The 18,137-nt window shown below is 44.8% G+C and overlaps 1 protein-coding gene across 4 annotated transcripts in view; it reads left to right on the forward strand.

Annotated features, from left to right (window-relative positions):
- Window positions 1-16,014, forward strand: part of CBLL1 (Cbl proto-oncogene like 1) — a 264,968-nt gene extending 248,954 nt beyond the window's left edge. For all 4 annotated transcript variants that reach the window (XM_044088558.1, XM_044088556.1, XM_044088557.1 and 1 more), the window contains exon 6: window positions 14,441-16,014. In XM_044088558.1, the coding sequence (XP_043944493.1) occupies window positions 14,441-15,515 (1,075 nt within the window). In that variant the 3' untranslated portion in view covers window positions 15,516-16,014. The remainder of the gene's footprint in view (window positions 1-14,440) is intronic.
- The last annotated feature ends 2,123 nt before the right edge of the window (window positions 16,015-18,137 follow it).

Raw genomic sequence — 18,137 nt, forward strand, 5'->3', positions numbered from 1 at the left:
AAAGTGTGCACTGAACTCCAGGTGGCTGCTTCCAAAATGTCCTTGGTAGGGACCCCCCTGAGGAAGGCTGCAGAGGTAGCTGTGGCTCTGGTGGAGTGGGATCTGATGCATGCAGGCAGAATTTTTCCATGAAATGAGTAACAAAAGCGTATGCAGTGGGCTATCCATTTTGAAATTGTTTGGAAATGGCCTTTCCTTGAGCACCTGTAGCACAGGACACAGAGTTGCTCAGATTTCCTGAATGGCTTTGTCCTGTCCAAATAATAACAAAGTTGTCTGTGAATGTCCAAGGAATGTAGTAGTCTTTCCCCTTTGTTTTGTGGATTAGGATAAAAGGTAGGCAAGTGGATAGTCTGATTCAAAGCTACACTGGATACTACCTTTGGCATAAAGGTAGGGTTGGTTCGTAAGGAAACTCTGTCCTGATGGAAAATGATGAATGGTTGCACAGCCATGAGGGCCTGTAGCTCCGAAACCCTGCGAGCTGAGGTAATAGCCAGAAGAAAGGCTGTTTTCCATGACAAATACTGTAACTCTGAAGAAGCTGGCTCGAAGGGAGGAAGAGTCAGCTTTTCCAATACGAAGTTGAGGTCCCAAGCAGGGACTGGTGGATGTTCTTCATCTCACATTGCTGCAGTCCTAACACTTGGGGTAGTCCGCTGTCCCAGTCGGCCCGAATACCAAAGTATAAGGCTGACGTCGGTCAAGGTGCATTATTCTGACGTCAGGACGTCAGGGTACAAATGCGCATGACCGACGTCATATCCTCAGTCTTTTTTGCCGCATGGTCCGATGCAGAAGCAGTATTGCGAGTGCAGGTTGGCGTTCTGAAATTTTCTGAAGTCGGAGTTTCAGACCGAATCAAAGTTGGCTAAGTACCCCGTTGGGGAATATTTTGTTTTTTTCTTGCCTCAGTATTTAACCGGATGTCAGAAAAAGTGAATAACTGTATTTCTTGTGGGAAACAGATACCTCATAGGGATTACCATACCTTGTGTATACCTTGCTTAGGGCCTGGGCACGACGTTGTTGGATGTCGCTCTTGTGCTAGATTTAACAAACGCACTATAAAGAGAAGATTAGACTGTGCCAGGTTAGTTTTGGGGAAGCGTTGTAATTATAAAATGCCGCCGGATGCTCCGGCCGCTTCCAAAAAGCGCAAGGACAAAGCAGCAAAACCTAGGTTGGAAGAACCGTCTGTCCCGGACGCCGGTTCTTTAGAGGGCTCGGTGGAGCCGGAGGTTCTGCCAGAAGTTTCTTTGGAGTCTCAGGGAGAGACTTTACTGTTACAAGATGTGTCCTCTCAGGAGGTAGGCCAGGCTGAAGGGGCTTCTCAGGTTGCTGTTCTCCCTCCCTTCCTAAGGTGGTTAGGCCCTCCCTCTGTTTCCAAGGCTTCTTGAGAGGCAGGCCAGGTTTAACTTCAGTGGGTGTCTCTCCTAGTTCTTCAGGGTCTCTGCCTAAGAAACATATGCTTAAAATGGCAGAAGATTTGATTACTATGATTAGAGGTTCTATGCCCCCTCCTGATAAGAGGCCTAGGGTGGAACCTGAGTTTGAGAGTTTTGAGCAGTGTTCGAGGCTTCTGAGTCTTCGGCTGAAGACTTACAGGAGTATCCTCCTTATTCTGATTCTGATGTAGATGATTCTACTCCTTGCTTCTCCTCCTGAGGATTTTTCTTTTCAGAGACTCTTCATTCCATGAGGGAGCATTTTAAATGGGAAGGTCAAGATTTCTCTGATTCCAGGAAAAGGCTTAGGGAATTTTTGTTTCTACCCCAGCATAGGCCTTTAGCTATACCTCCTGTTCTGGATGTGGTGGAAGATGTTTTTGCAGAGGCTTCCCTGAACCCTGATTCTTTGCCTCCTGCCCCAGTTAAACCGGATAGGTATTATAGGGTGCCTGAAGCTCATAAGTATCTTTTTAAGAGTCCTAGGGCAGACCCAGAAACTGTTTCTCAGGGGCCTAAAGGTGTTAAGGCTTCTGTTGTTAAAAATCCTGTTCCTCCTGATAGAGGCAAGGGCTTTGGATAGATGGGGAAAGAAGGTGTATACTTCTTCCACTTTAGCCATGAGGGCTTTGAATTGCCAGTTCCACATGTTAAAATACCAAAATTATCTCTTCACAATTGAAGTCTAAGGTGGATGCTCTGGCGGAAGGTATTGAGTGTAAAGAGTTGCAGGATTTAGTTCATGTTTCTGAACAGGTGGGTAAGCATTCTTTGCAATGTGGTTTTGATGCTGTACAGGCCTCTTCGAGGGTGGCTGCCACTGGTTCTGTTCTTCGCAGGCACGCCTGGCTGAGGGATCAGAATTTGGCTGAGCATGTTAAGACAAGGATTTTAGATGCTCCGTTACAATCTGATGTGTTATTTGGTTCGCCTGTGGAAGCAGTTTTAAAGAAAATGGAGGACAAGGCTAAGTCTATGCAGACTGTTAAAGATTTTTTGCAGGTTCAGCCTCCGAAGTTTAGTAGAAATTGGCCTACTAAGGGGTGGACATATCCTTCTTATGATTCCCAGTCTAGGGGTAGGTCTAGACGTGGTAGGGGCAGAGCTCAAGGTTCTTTTAGGCCTAGAACAGGAGTTCACCTGCTCAGTCTTCTGGTGAGGGCAGGGGTCAGTCCTTTCGTAAACAGACCCAATGACCTGCCTTTTCAGCTGCCAGAGCCTTCTCGTCTGGCAGCACCTTTGGGAGGAAGGCTGGCACTTTTCAAAGAAAATTGGAGTTTAATTACCCAAGACAGATGGGTATTGGATATCATTCACCACGGTTACAGGTTTTATTTCCATACCTTGCCTCCTTTCAAAGGCATGCCAGACATTCCTCCTCTACAAAGAAAAGAGGCTCACAAGCAAATTTCTCTGTTACTCCAAATAGGGGCCATTCAGCCGGTTCCTGTGCCAGAAAGGGGCCTAGGATTTCATTCTCGCCTGTTCCTAGTACCAAAAAAGGGGAACACGTGGAGACCAATTTTGGATTTATCTATCCTCAACACTTATCTGGACATTCCCAAGTTCAAAATGTTGACGTTACAACAGCTTTTACCTCTGCTGGGAAAAGATCACTGGATGGTAACTTTAGATCTCAAGGAGGCTTACCTTCATGTGCCTATCAGACTAAGTTGCAGGAAGTATCTGCATTTGCGAGCTGGGAATTCCCATTATCAGTTCTCTGCATTGCCCTTTGGCTTATCTACTGCGCCCAGAGTATTCACAAAAGTTCTGGCTCCAGTGATAGCTTACTTCAGGCTAAAAGGAATACAAATCTATCCTTACTTGGACGACTGCCTGATTCTGGCTCAAGAAAAGGAAGACCTTTTTCAGCATTTGGTATATGTGATAGCAGTGCTAAGATGCCTGGGGTATTCTGTGAACGAAATAAGGTCCAGTCTAGTACCCTCTCAAGACATGTGCTTTCTGGGTGTGAGACTGAATACAGCAACCCAGATGGCCTTTTTAACCCCGGACAAACAAAAGAATCTTTCCCTTTACTTCCATCAACTATCTCTTCAGTCCGGGCTGACTGCAAGGACAGTCCTTCAAGCCTTAGGGTTCATGGCATCTTGTATTCTGGTGCTTCCCAATGCCAAACTGCATATGAGGAAGCTGCAATGGTATCTCAAAAATGTATGGACACAGCACTGCCAGGATTTGGACACTGTCATTCAAATACCTTGCATTCAAAAGGAATTTTTGTGGTGGGCTCAGGAATGTCACCTAAACAAGGGACTCTCTGTGACCCGGCCAGAGGCGAGTCAGATTCTAACAACAGATGCCTCAGACATAGCTTGGGGAGCTCATCTGAATGGAAAGTGGATACAAGACAAGTGGCCTGCCAGACTACAGCATCTACATATCAACATGAAGGAGATGTTAGCAGTCCAGTTTGCATTAATGGCTTTCAAGGAGTTACTTCTTCCAGGGCAGGTGTTGATTCTAACAGACAACACAACTGTCATGTGGTACATCAACAAACAAGGGGGAACACATTCTTATCCTCTATGCAGGCAAGCAATGATTTTGTGGGAGACTGCGCTCAGCTTGCAACTAAATCTTCAGGCAAGGTTTCTGCCGGGAGCACAGAACTCAGGCAAATCATGGATCCCCACGAGTGGAAACTGGATCTTCATGTATTTCGGAAATTGACAGTGTCATGGGGAACTCCAGACATAGATCTGTTCGCTTCTCCACTAAACCACCAGCTGCCAAAGTTTTGCACGAAAAGGTTTCATCACACAGCTTGGAAAGTGGATGCTCTTTCTTTCAGTTGGAAAAATCTTCATGTGTATGCCTTTCCACCTCTGCCTCTCCTCCCAAAGGTACTCCTAAAGGTCAGACAAGACAAGCCAAGGATGATTTTAATAGCTCCAGATTGGCCTCGGCAACACTGGTACCCATTACTGAGGAGTCTGGTAAGGAAGCCTCCATGGCCTTTACCTTTGATTCCACACCTATTGTCTCAGAGGGACGGTCATCTACTCAATGTCAAGCTTCACTCTCTTCATCTAACAGCCTGGCATATTCTGTTTTGAACCACAGCAGGTCTCAACTTCCTCAACAAGTTTTGAATGTGATTATGGAAGCCAGAAGACCTAGTACAAGGAAAGTGTACGCAGAAAAATGGAAGAGATTTTTATTTTGGAGTGCAGCAAAGGATTGAGGTTTCTGAGCCTAATTTGAGTGTGGCTCTTCAATATCTTACTGAGTTATTGGACAAAGGTTTGTCTTTCTCTTCCATTAAGATTCATGCTGCAGCAATTTCAGCTCACTATGATTGTGACCCACCATTGTTTTCTCATCCTTTGTTCAAGCAATTTCTTAGAGGGGCAAAGAATATAAGACCCCCACGTAGAGCTCCTACTCCTGCTTGGGACCTCAATTTTGTGTTGGAGAAACTTACTCTACAACCTTTTGAGCCTGCGGCTACTGCTGAATTGAAATACTTGTCATGGAAGACTGCTTTTTTGTTGGCCATTACTTCTGCAAGAAGGGCTTCTGAATTGCAGGCCCTTATGGCGGTTGAGCCTTTTTTGATTTTCCATAAGGATAGGGTATCATTACGTACTAATTCTTCCTTTATGCCTAAGGTGGTCTCGTGTGGCTTTAAACCAAACTATTCATTTGCCTACTTTTTATGCAGATCCCCAAAATAAGGGGGAAAAGATTTTGCACACTTTAGATGTACACAGGCAGTTGCGTTATTATTTAAGCAGGACTAAGGATTTTAGACAGTCTCAGCAGCAGTTTGTTTCTTTTGCTTTGAGTTCTCAGGGCAAGCCTGTGTCAAAACAAACTATTTCTAAGTGGATTGGGTTTTGCATTGCATTTTGTTATTCCCATCATGGCAAGGAGATTCCAGCTGGGATTAGGCCTCATTCCACTAGGGCTACTGCCACTTCAACAGCATTTCTAAGGGGGGTGGCAACTAAGGATATTTTGGAGGCAGCTACTTGGAGTTCAGTGCATACTTTCTCTAAGTATTACCACCTTCCTCTCTACTCTAAATCTAGGGCTGGTTTTGCCACTGCTATTTTGCAGGGCATGTTGACAGCTCCTGATTCTTTATGATTTGCCAGCCTCCCTTACCTCTGCTTTGGGATTCTACCCAAGTGTTAGGACTGCAGCAATGTGAGATGAAGAACATAGTACAGTTTTGTACCTACCATAAATGTAGATGTTCGAAGATCCACATTGCTGCAGTCCAATTTACTCTGCCTCCTTCCCCTCTGTGTTTAGGGGTGGTTGTGTGGGTGGGGTTGTACTTTTGTAAATTTGTATATATTGTACATATATTTGGTACAGGAGTGTTTGGTGTTTTTTGGTTTTGGCCTTATCTTTTTAGGGTCTTCTGACATCTGGGGCAAGAAAAGACTGAGGATATGACGTCGGTCATGCGCATTTGTACCCTGACGTCCTGACGTCAGAATAATGCGCCTTGACCGACGTCAGCCTTATACTTTGGTATTCGGGCCGACTGGGACAGCGGACTACCCCAAGTGTTAGGACTGCAGCAATGTGGATCTTCGAACATCTACATTTATGGTAGGTACAAAACTGTACTTTTCCTTGGGGGGGGTTGATATTCTTTGCCCCTCTGAGGAACTGCCTTAAGAGAGGAGGAGAGAATAAAGGAGGATCTGTGTTGTATTGTGCAGAAATGGCTGAAGCGTAGATCTTGATGGAGGAGAAGGAAAGTCCATTGTTTAGCATCTCAGCTAGGTACTGTAAAATTTGAGGTATATTTATTACCCAAGGATTCTGTCCCTTTTGATTCCAGGCACAAAATAGTTTCCATTTGACGTAGTAGGCCTTTCTAGTAGAAGGTCTTCTGGCCTCCAAGATGACATCCTGCACCTCCTTGGAGAGGAGAAACTGTTGGGAAATCAAGGAATTCTCCATGCAGCTAGATTTAGAGTTTGGAGATGGCTGTGAAGAGTTTTGTAGTTGTGCTGGGACAACAGAACAGGGACTAGAGGTAGGATCCATGGTGGGGAATGTGTCAGGCTCTTCAGGAGCGGATACCAGTATTGTCTTGGCCAGTCTGGAGCAATGAGAATCATTTCCGGCCTCTCTGCTCTGGCTTTTAATAGAACTTTGGGCAGCAGAGGAAGAGGCGGGAAGGCATAGACTGTCAATGTTGCCCAATTGAAGAAAAGTGTGTCCACTTTCCAGGCCTGTGGATGGTAGGTCCTTGAACAAAATTTTTTCAACTGGCAATTTCTGTGGGTAGCAGAGATCTATGTCTGGCTGTCCCCATGCTGGAGTTATCTTTGTGAAAACTTGAGGATGCAACTTCCATTCGTGTGGATCTGTCATATTTCTGCTTAGGTTGTCTGCCAGTGTGTTTTCCTTCCCTGGCAGGAATTGTGCCTGTAGTTGAATTTGCAGTTCCAGTGCTGTTCCAGTGCTGTTCCATAGGGTCATGGCTTGCCTGCACAGGGGGTATGAATGTGTTCCTCCCTGTTTATGTACCACATCACTGTGGTGTTGTCTGTCCTTATCAATAGCTGGCCTGGATGTAGTAGGTCTTTGAAGGTCATAATAGCCTTTTGCATGGCTACCATTTCCTTTTGGTTGATGTGAAGGTGCTCCTCTTTTCGGGTCCATTTTCCCTGAATGCACTGATCTGTCATGTGTGCTCCCTAGGCGTAGTCCGATGCGTCTGTTGTGGTGATTTGAGTTGCTTGAGGTACAGAGAAAGGAAGACCTGTGTTTCTTTGGCAAGCTTGAGCCCACCACATAAATTCCTTTTGAAGGCATGGAATGAGTGGTATAATTGCTTCCAAGCTGTGGCTGTGTTGAGACCATAAGTTTTTTAGGTACCATTGAAGTTTCCTCATATGCAGCTTTGCACATGGGATTAGTAGGATGCAAGATGCCATGAATCCCAGAGCCTGCAGGACTTTCCTTGCAGTTAGCCTGGTGTAAGTTGCCATTTTTCTGAAGTATTGAGACAGTTGCCCTTGCTTGTCTGGCGTGAGGTAGGCCATCTGGGTGGTTGTATCCAAGCTGGCACCCAGGAAAATTATTTGTTGAGTGGGTATTAGTATTGATTTCTTTTTGTTGACTGTGTATCCCAGGAAGGTCAACAGTTTTATTACAAACGCCAGGTGCTGCAGTAGTATGTCCTTGCTGTCCGCTTGGATTAGGCCGTCGTCCAGATATGGGTAGATTTGTATCCCTTGTAGTCTGCAGAAGGCGATTACAGATGCCAGGCATTTCGTAAGCACTCTGGGCGCAGTAGATAAGCCAAAGGGCAATGCAGAGAATTGGTAATGGGTTGAACCTGCAAGAAATCTGAGGTATCTTCTGAAATCTTGTCTGATAGGGACATGCAGGTATGCCTCCTTGAGGTCCAATGTTACCAGCCAAGACTCCTTGCCCAGCATGGGAAGAAGCTGCTGTAATGTGAGCATCTTGAATTTTGGCACCTGTAGATATGTGTTTAGGATGGATAGGTCTAAGATAGGTCTCCAATTTTTGTCTTTCCTTTGTACCAGGAATAGTCTGGAATAAAACCCTTGACCTTGTTCTTTTGCAGGTACCTCTTGAATTGCTTTCATGTCCATGAGAGCTGAAATTTGTTTTTGTGCCTCTGCCCTTTGATTGTGGCAGGTTTGGCATGCCTCTCATTTTTGGAAGGGTGTGAAAGTGGAACCTGTAGCCTCTGTCTATAATGTCCAGAATCCATTTGTCTTTTGTAACAATATGCCAATTTTTTGTGTGTCAGTTTTCCACCCAAAGGTGCTGCCATTAAAGCTTTGCTTGGCAGGTGTAGGGGGAAGTCATTGTGTCTGTTTTCTAAAAGACTGTGGTCTATCTTCTCCACCTCTTGGGGTTGGTGCTTGCCACTGTCTGGCTCTGAAAGATCCTTGAGGTTGCCCTCTACCCCTTGGATGCCTGTATCTGCCCCTTTGAGATCTGTCCGTGGCTGGAAAGGACCAATTTTTTGAAGGCCAGTTTCTGCTGAAACGTGGAGGCTGTACCTGCAGGAAATCTTTCACTGTTTGCATTGATTTCGCTTTTTCCTCCATTTTCTTTAGCACCTCCTCAGCTTTAACACCAAACAATACATCCTTTTGAAGAGGTGCGTATAATTTAGCTTTGACATGATCTGGTAAGGTTTGCTCTTTGAGCCAAGCATGCCTACGTATAACAGACCCCGTAACAACTTGCTCTGCACCATGCAACAAATTTTGCAACTCTTTTAAATCTGGTTGTTCTGGTTGTGTCATCTTGCTTTTCAGCTGAGATATCAAAAACTGTTGATACTTTAACATATGGAACTGACAGTTTAATGCCCTCATGGTTAAAGTGGTCGAGGTGTACACCTCTTTCCCCCACCTTTCTAAAGCTCTGGAATCTCTCTCTGAAGGTAATGGGTTTTTAGCAGTAGAGGCCTTAATTCCCTTGGGACCCTGTGAAATAGTTTCTGGGTCAGCAGTATGGCTTTTATATAGGAACTGGTGAGAATCAGGAACCCGGTAATACCTGTCTGGTTTAACAGGAGCTGGAGGCAAAGATTCAGGATTAAGGCTGGCTTCTGTGTACACATCATCCAATATATCTAAAACAGGATGGATAGCCAGAGGCCTATGCAGGGGGAGCAGAAGAAATTCCCTGAGCCTTTTCTTGGAATCTGAGTAATCTTGGCCTTCCCAGTGAAAGTGTTCCCTCAATGTATGCAGGGTTTTCCCAAAAGAGAAGTCGTCGGGGGGGGGGGGGGGCGAGGGAATAGACTCCTCTGCATCAGTGTCTTCAAATGGAGAATAGGCATAATCCTGGTCCTCAGATAGTTCTGAGGTAATAGAAGCTTGATCTGAGGAAGGGTAATCTTCCTTTAATCTGGGCCTTTTGTCAGAGGGGGGTCGAGAACCCCTGATAAGAGTAATCAAATCCTCAGCCATTTTAAGCATCTGTTTTTTAGGCATGGTGCCTTGAGAGGGGGTCTGAGGAACTTGTTTTTTGGTTTTCATGGCTGTTTTAGATTTAGTGAAGGCTTTAATAGAGGAGGAAGGCCTGAAGACCCCTTGAGAAATGGCAGGCCTATCCAAATTCTGAGTTTCTCCGCCAGGAGTGGCGTCAGTATCTGTAGTAGGAATGGGAGCCAAGGAGCCTGCGACCTCGGGTACTGATAACACCGGTAATGCATTGTCGTCTGTACTCAGGGGCTGCATAGGTGCCTCGCAGAGTACCGGAGAACCGGTAGTCAACCTTAGCGTAGTTTCAGTAGGTGGTGCGGACCTCGTATGTCGGTCCTTATCTTTGCGTTTTTTGCTCAAAACTGGAGTTTGAGTATCCGACATAATTAAATTTTTTGCCAAAAAAGTGAAGGGCGAACTCCGCCTGACTCTTAATAGTGCGTTTGTTGAATCTAGCACAAAAACGGCAGGCCGAGACGTCGTGGTCTGGGCCTAAGCAAGGTATACAGAAAGAGTGGAAATCCTTATGGGGTATTTGCTTCCCACATGAAATGCAATTATTAACTTTGTCTGACATCGGTCTGAGGCAAGAAAAGTTTCCCCAACGGGGTACTTAGCTTTCAAGAAGACTTCAGCTGAAATACTTTCGTAAATCTCAGGAGCTGGCCGACCGGCACTTGCGAACTGCACCGCGTGGCAAGAAAGACTGAAGAAAATGGCATTGAGCTGCCTGTTTTATACCACTGCCGCACTGACGTCAGGGAAGAAGCGACGACAACCGATGCCGGATCTAGACTTTGGAATTCGGCCGACCGAGGACCCGCCTGACGGCAGAATAACCCATCTGTTATGACTGCAGCTGAATGAGCACTCTAACATCTACATTTATGGTAGGTACAAAACTGTACTTTCTTCTGAACGTGCCACAGTTTTGTAAAGATTCAGGAGTGGGAAACCCACTGAACATTATTGTTCCATTCTTGGCCTTAAACTTTTAGACACCCTTGAGAGTAACATTAGGGATTGCCTATGTGCCACCGAATCTAGATTACAACTGCTAACACTTCCGCAATGCAAAACAAGCAAATGCTCAAGTTTCTCATGTTTAGATGCAGCTTCATACTTTTGCTATACCCACTTAAATTTATTGCACTTTATTACTTTGTATAACTTACAATTGAAACCTGTATTAATAATGTGTACACTTCCGTCTGTTCAGTACCATGTTATGTGAGGGTATGTTAATTGCACAGCTATACATGTATTTTATTTAGCTTATGCTTTGCATTTTATTTGCTTGACTTCTTGCGTTTTGGTTTAACTGCTGTGCATGTAAGGTTTTCTGTTTTACTTTTGTTTATATTTTCCAAAAGCATTGGCAGAAATGGGTCCACTTTGACCAGTCCACACTAAATACATGTCCTTTTCAAGAAGTTGGAAGAGGAGTAAACCCACTAGGGTATAGTAAGAGCTGTGTAACCAGTTATTCCATGTAGAATAATCCAATACAGACAATTTCAAGCAAAATACCTTTGAAAATATATGAGGCTTAGGATGTGGCAGAGAATAAGGCAGACCAAGGTAGGGAGAGGAAAGGGAAATCCCCTCCTTCCATATGCAAGTGAACACTACAATATTTCCAGTTACCCTTTTGCAGGTCTCTCTCTCTCTCTCTCTCTGCCTGCCTTCACACTACATTCTGGTTGAGGAGCATTCCCATTACCAATATTGTTGGCTTTGTGACCACAGACAGCTGAGGGGAAATCATTTCAAGAGGCTACAAAATAAAATGTGAAACTTTCTCCAACCATCCAGAGAATCCAACTCAGGAAGACCTGTTGCAGCTATTTTTACCTCACCTCATTCAACTAGGAGCCAGAGTTAATTCCCCTGCAAAAAAACAAGGAAAGGGTTTTATTCCTGGCTTCTGATTACAATAGGAGTGAGGCCTTGCAGGCTTGACCTTGATATTTTCAGACTGAAAAGACTGAAGTTTCCAAATTCAGTATCTTAACTCTTCCGGTATTGCTGTCTCTGCTTTAGCTGCAAGTTGTTTTGGTGACCTTTGATCTGACAGATGTATATTTGCACTTGCACATCAGCAAGGAGCACAGGCAATTCCCAAGATTCAGTGCAGAGCTCCAGTTTCCATTCCCTTGTTTGCCCTTTTATCTGTGCGCAGTGCCCAGCTTATTTACCAGATAGTTTTGTTGCCATTTCATGACTGAAGATCCACATATACCCTTTTATGGACAGCTGCCTCAAGGGGAAAGCAGAACAACATACAATACACTATTCATTGTCTCCTCATCCCGGAATTCACCCTAATATAGCCAATATTGATTTGTGTTCTGGGAAGAAAATGACTTTCTTGGGAGTTTGAGCACTGAGCAGTACTAATCAGTGCCTTCACCTCATATTTATGTTTCCTCCTTTGAATTGCATCCCATTATCTCCTTGAAAGAGATGATCGCCCTGATTAAGGTACTTCATCTTTAAACTAATGTAGAAGACTGGTTCTGCAGGTGACATCGGACAACTACTGCAATGTGTTAGACCATGTAATGTTGTACCTCAAGAAATAAGGGGGGGGGTATTCTTACCCATTGCACAGGCTAGCCAAAACTCCCTAGTAAGTAGCTCTTCAGTCCCTGGTGACCCTAATGGCAATCTGTATCTCATTTCATTTGAACTCTGTTAGACCAACTATGCAGATTTCTATAAATGGATATTATGCAGAGTGTTTTTCTCTAGATTGCTCACAAGTAGGGTTTCCTAGAAGTATACGTGATTGCCTGTCAGAACAGACCTTTCAGGACGTTCTGCCCCATTGCACCATACGCTTGAGCAGTAGGTGCCTTCTTTAGTTGAATAGGTCACACTGTAGGTATTCCCACTGATCCTGGGGACAAGTGTGGGAGGATGATCCAGGAAGGAGGGTTAAGTTAGGGATATTCTTAGTAGCACTCTTCAGTATTGATTCTCATCCCTCATCCAGATGACCAGGATGAAACCTCACTTTTTCTGTTTTTGCAGATGGACTTTTAACTCTGAGGAGAAGTGCTCTGAAACACCCTCCCATATAGACAGTACAGTTCATGTTCCAGATCTTTTAATTCTATTCTTAAAGCAGCAATTTTCTGAGGGCATGCTGACCATATTAGAGAAGGCTAGGTAACCTACTACAAGAAAATCCAACTTGTTAAAGTGGAAAAGGTTTTCCCACTGGTATCACAAGGATTCAGGATTCCATGCACCATCAGCTTATGTTCCGCACTAAATTGAGCGGTTTATTTCAGGCTAGGCTTATGCCACTCTTCTGTCAGCCATTTTGGACTGCTAGCAGGAGACCCCCCTCCCCACCCACCCAATCCCAGCATCTCTCTGCACCCTGTTGAATAACGCCCTTCAGGAAATGTTTGTCAAATACAAAAAAAAAAAAACAAAAACCTTGCTTTTCCATAGGAATTAAACTTTTGTTTTCCAAAAGCTGGAAAGAAGTTGGAAAGGGACCATGAGAGCCCTCAGCACTAGGGATACAGCAGCTGCCATGACTTTTTTGAGGAGGATGAATGCACCTGATCTTCAGTTCAGACTGCACTTTTTCCAAGCACTGTAGTATAGATGTTCCAGGGCTAGGGCTGATTTTGCAGCTCCTGTTACAGTTCAACCCTACTACTCTGTCCACCTCCCTAGCCCTTAAGCTCTGGGAATATTCCTAGTAGCAAGGAATGCTGCAGCAGTGATCTATAGAAAGAACATAGTACAGTTGTGTAAGAACTCTCCTTGGGCACCCTGGACTGAGGTTGAATACTGTACACTTCTAAATTTGCTGCTTCACTCCTCACGGCCTCTGGCTTGTTCAGGTTTGGGTAGCCTTGCAGAACTGTATTTTTGTAGGTCTTTGATCCAGGGGGCATCTTGCAGAACTCTATTTGAGTCTTTGATCCGGTGTGTGTGCACATGTTCCTGTTGGGATATGACTCATGAAGGACTTTAAGGTTTAACAGCAATTTATTTTCTGGAAGAAAACTCTAAAATGGCATGGGCAAATGTCAGCTTTTATACATGGAATTTCCTAACATCACTGGTGGGGCAAACATCAACCCATTATTGAATGGGGAAAAGTACAGAGTTTTGAAAGTTGACCATATACTCTGCTTTCTGCACTTGAAGTCCCAGTGTCTAGGACTACTGTAGTAGGGGGGACCCAGTGTTAAGGACTACTGCAGTAGGGGGTCTACTTGAACAACTGTTGAAAGTACAGGTATATAATACTGTACCTCGTCTTGTATGATTGTCCTTTCTTAGATCATTCATAAGCCCTGTCCTGGCTCTAGTGTTTAGATGTCTATATCAGCTTTGGAAAAGTCAACAAGCATTCTAGTACAGTTTTTTACTGTAGCCATTCTGAAGTACTGCAAGGCCTCTGAATAGTAAGACTGAACTCTTGAGCTGATCTCTTTGCTTGGGATGTCTCTGTACTGCAGTGTCCATGTAAGCAAGTCCCATCTTGTACGACTAGTAAAAACATGCATATTCTCTGCTGCATATATTTATCTGTACGAGATCTGTCTGTGTTTATAGGTGACTAGTCATCTCGGCCAGTCATATCTTCTAGTTTGTCCTTTGCTTTGGTGTACTCTACACCATGTGATGTGTAGCCCATTTTTTCCGTCCATGTTACAAATTCCAACAATTATCTCTATTTTGAGATGGGGGTATTACCAAGAGAGTGCACAGTGCAAATCATCTGCAGTTTCCGAGTGCAGAGGGCACCCTTGTGTTGGGGTTGACTCCCCAAAAGGAGAGCGTGCATGCATGCATTTACTTGCATTCTCGCTGTGCTATTTTGATGATTTTGAACCTTAAGCGATTTTTGGAGTGTTTGGTAAAGTGTAAAATTTACTGTATCCTAAGCGTGTTCAGTGTTTGCATGTATTTCTGCTTTTGCTAGTTAAAAACTTGCTTTTGTTCTAGTGGACAAGGTCTTGATTCCCTTCACTTTTTTTTTTCTAGATGCAGTGATCCAGTACAGCGCATTGAGCAGTGTGTCCGAGGATCACTCTTCATGTGTAGCACTGTACAAGGCTGCAAAAGAACTTACTTGTCTCAGAGGGATCTACAAGCTCATATCAACCATCGTCACATGAGGGCTGCAAAACCAGCTTCTCGTCCTACTGCTGAACCAGTTCATCCACCTATTGTACCACCAATTGTACCACCACCTGCAGAGATTCCAGAACGTTTTATCATGCCACCCGACAAGCACCATCTAAGCCATATTCCACCAAAGCAACACCTAATGATGCCTCCACCTCCTTTGCAGCATATACCACACGAACATTACAGTCAACCTCATGAGGACATCCGGCCACCCCCTGCAGAGATTTCTATGGCTCCACCACCACCTCGTGCTGTAAATCAGGAAACCTTTCGCATTGCTACTGTTACAACAAGAACGCACAGCAATTTGATTACTGTACCCATTCAAGATGACTCTACTACTGCTGGACGAGAGCCACCTCCACAGACTCAGCCCCCAAAGCACCATCTTCCTGAATACCAGGCTCAGCCAGTGGTGTCACATCCGCATCATATAATGCCACCACCTCAGCAGCATTATGCACCGCCCCCCCCACCACCTCCACCAATCAGCCATCCAATGCCGCACCCACCCCAGACTGCTGCTGCTCCTCATATGGTTTTCAACCAGGGTCCACCTCCACCTCTGACAACTGCCCCACCGCCGATTACAGCACCACCTCCTGGACACATTATTGGTCAACTGCCACCATATATGAATCATCCTCCTCCTCCTCCTGGACCACCACCTCCTCAGCATGGAGGCCCACCTGTGACTGCTCCTCCTCCTCCCCCATGTCATTATAACCCTACCACCATGCCACCATTTGCTGAAGACAAAGGAACTCTAAGCCCTCCATTTACACAGCCTGGGGGAATGAGTCCTGGCATATGGCCAGCACCAAGAGGTCCACCTCCACCTCCAAGAATGCAGGGTCCACCACCTCAAGCCCCAATTCCTGGACCACATATTCCAGATCAGACGAGATACAGACCTTACTACCAGTAATATTTGAAGTCCAGCAATGCTCTGACAAAAAAATAAATAACTCTAGCATACAGTCCTTAGACAGAGCCAGCCTGCATTTTATTTTAAAGAAGGCTGATACAAACTGCTCCATCGTAATTTTTTTCCAACAGTCATAATGATCTCCAGACTTGGCTTCTGTGTTGTGTTTCTGCAGTAAATGGCTTTATAGGTTGTATATTATTGACTGCACTCAAGTGAGTGTAATTAAAGCCTCTGCAGATAATCATTCCTTACGTTACCTCGTAGGTTTTACAGACTGAGGAGCAATACACTCAATATACTGTTCTGTGCTTTCTTAAAACTTAAGTTACATGTGTGAATACTTGTTAGCCAGTGTAAATAAATTCAGAAGTGGTTATAAAGTTAATGTTTTAGATTTTTACTGAACCAGCTATCATATTTTGGCAGCTTTCCTCATGTTCTAGTTAATTGAAGCTTACTGCATTATGTATGGCAGAATAAATGTTTTTTACGGTCATGTTTACATGTAATTGAATTACCTTAAGAAAACTATCTGAGGGTAACGTTTCAATAGATGAGACATTGGAGTTTCTCCTTCTTTGTAAGTTGGGGTGTTGTGATAGAAATGGTTTAGTTCGATATTCGTTTGAATATCTTCTTGTGAAGCCACATGTTCCGAGACAGATTTGTATTGTACCCATTCAGAAGTGTTTGTCGAGCTATAAGTGCACGTGTTTGATTTACATGGGTATCTTCTTGTGTGTACTCTTTGTATGCTAGTGTCTGTACAGATGTCCTTCAAGGATGCATCTGCAGTCCTAACATATGGGTTGTCCTGCCTCAGGCAGCCCTTCGGTCGGCCGGATTCCAAAGTCTGGTTCTGGCCTCGGCTGATGTCGCACTTCACCCGACGTCATAGCTGCTGGGGTATAAAGGCATCAGCCGACACCATTTTCCTCGGTCTTTCTTGCCGCGCGTTGCCTGAAGCAGAAGCTGTTCGCAAGTGCCGGTCGGTCAGATCCAGAGATTTCTACTACCGAAGACTTCTAAAAAGCTAAGTACCCCGTTGGGGACTCTTTCTTGCCTCAGCCGATGTCAGACAAAGTAAATAATTGTTTAACTTGTGGGAAACAAATGCCTCATAAGGATTTCCACTCTTACTGCCTTCCTTGTTTAGGCCCAGATCACGACGTATCAGCTTGTGTAGTCTGTGCTTCCTTCAACTGACGGACGCTTAGACGTCGGTCGGAGTTTGCAGAGGAGTTTTTTGGTCCCGCTTTTGCATACAAAATGCCGTCGGAGACTCCGACTACACAATTAGCTAAAAAGCGTAAGGAAAAGGACCGACACTTGTGGTCCGCGGTTTCGGCTGAAACCACGGTTAGGCCGACCACGAGTGTCTGTTTCGTCTGAAAGAGTCCTCGGTTCTTCCTTCGGCCAAAAGCATGCCTCCGATAGCCGAGGCCTCACAGAGCATGGCTGAATCTGCTACTGAAATTACCCCTACTGAAGCAGGCACCCAGGATTTATCAGATACTATTCCTTTAGACATATCTACCCCTGCACGTGGGGCTGCTAGACCCCCTGCATCTATGTCTATCAAGGCTTTTTCCAGGGCTAAAGCAGCTAAATCTTCTAAGGCCTTACCTGCTAAAACTCCCTCACACAGGCCTACCTCTAGTTCCCAAATGCTCAGCCTGGCTGAGGATCTCATTTCTTTGATCAGAGGATCCCAACCTCACCCAGACAGGGCCTCTCAACCCCCTCCAGATAAGAGGCCTAGGACTGAACCCCCGGAACCTGTTTCTACAGACTATTCCTTGGATGACTCAGATATTTCAGACCCTCAGGAAGGCCCATATTCTCCTTATGAGGATTCTGATGCAGAAGACTCCATTCCTTCTGCTTCTCCTCCTGAAGAATTTTCTTTTGGGGAAACCTTCCATGCTATGAGGGAACATTTTCAATGGCAGGGCCAGGATTTTTCAGATTCAAGGAAAAGGCTAAGGACTTTTTTACATTTACCACAACATAGGCCTTTAGCCATTCCTCCAGTACTAACAGTTATTGATGATGCATATAATGATGCCTGTACTGCCCCTGATTCTCTTCCTCCGGCTCCTGCCAAGCCTAACCAATATTACAGGGTCCCGGACACACACTACCATTTGTATAAGGCTCCTGTTGCAGATCCTGAGACCATTTCACAGGGCCCCAAGGCTGTGGCAGCTGCCTCTGCCAAAAACCCTCTCCCCTCTGAAAGGGAATCTAGAGCCTTAGAGAGATGGGGTAAAAAGGTTTATACTTCTGCTACTCTTTCAGCCAGGGCCTTAAACTGTCAATTTCACATGATTCAGTACCAGGAATTTTTGTTAGACCAGCTAAATAAAAAACTGTCTTCTCCTGAACCTATAGACCGCAAGTCCCTTCAGGATTTGGTACATAACTCTCAGCAGGTCAGTAACCATTTCTTAAAATGTGGCTATGATGCACTGGAGGCTTCCTTTAGATCAGCTATGACTGGAACAGTGATTAGAAGGCATGCCTGGTTAAATGAACAATCCTTACCAGACCATATTAAGTCAAAACTCCTAGATGCTCCTATGGAGAAACAAAGTTTGTTTGGCTCCCCTGCACAGC

This window comes from Protopterus annectens, chromosome 11.part0, assembly GCF_019279795.1.
Source record: "Protopterus annectens isolate FY-2018-M chromosome 11.part0, PAN1.0, whole genome shotgun sequence".
Lineage (NCBI taxonomy): Eukaryota > Metazoa > Chordata > Ceratodontiformes > Protopteridae > Protopterus > Protopterus annectens.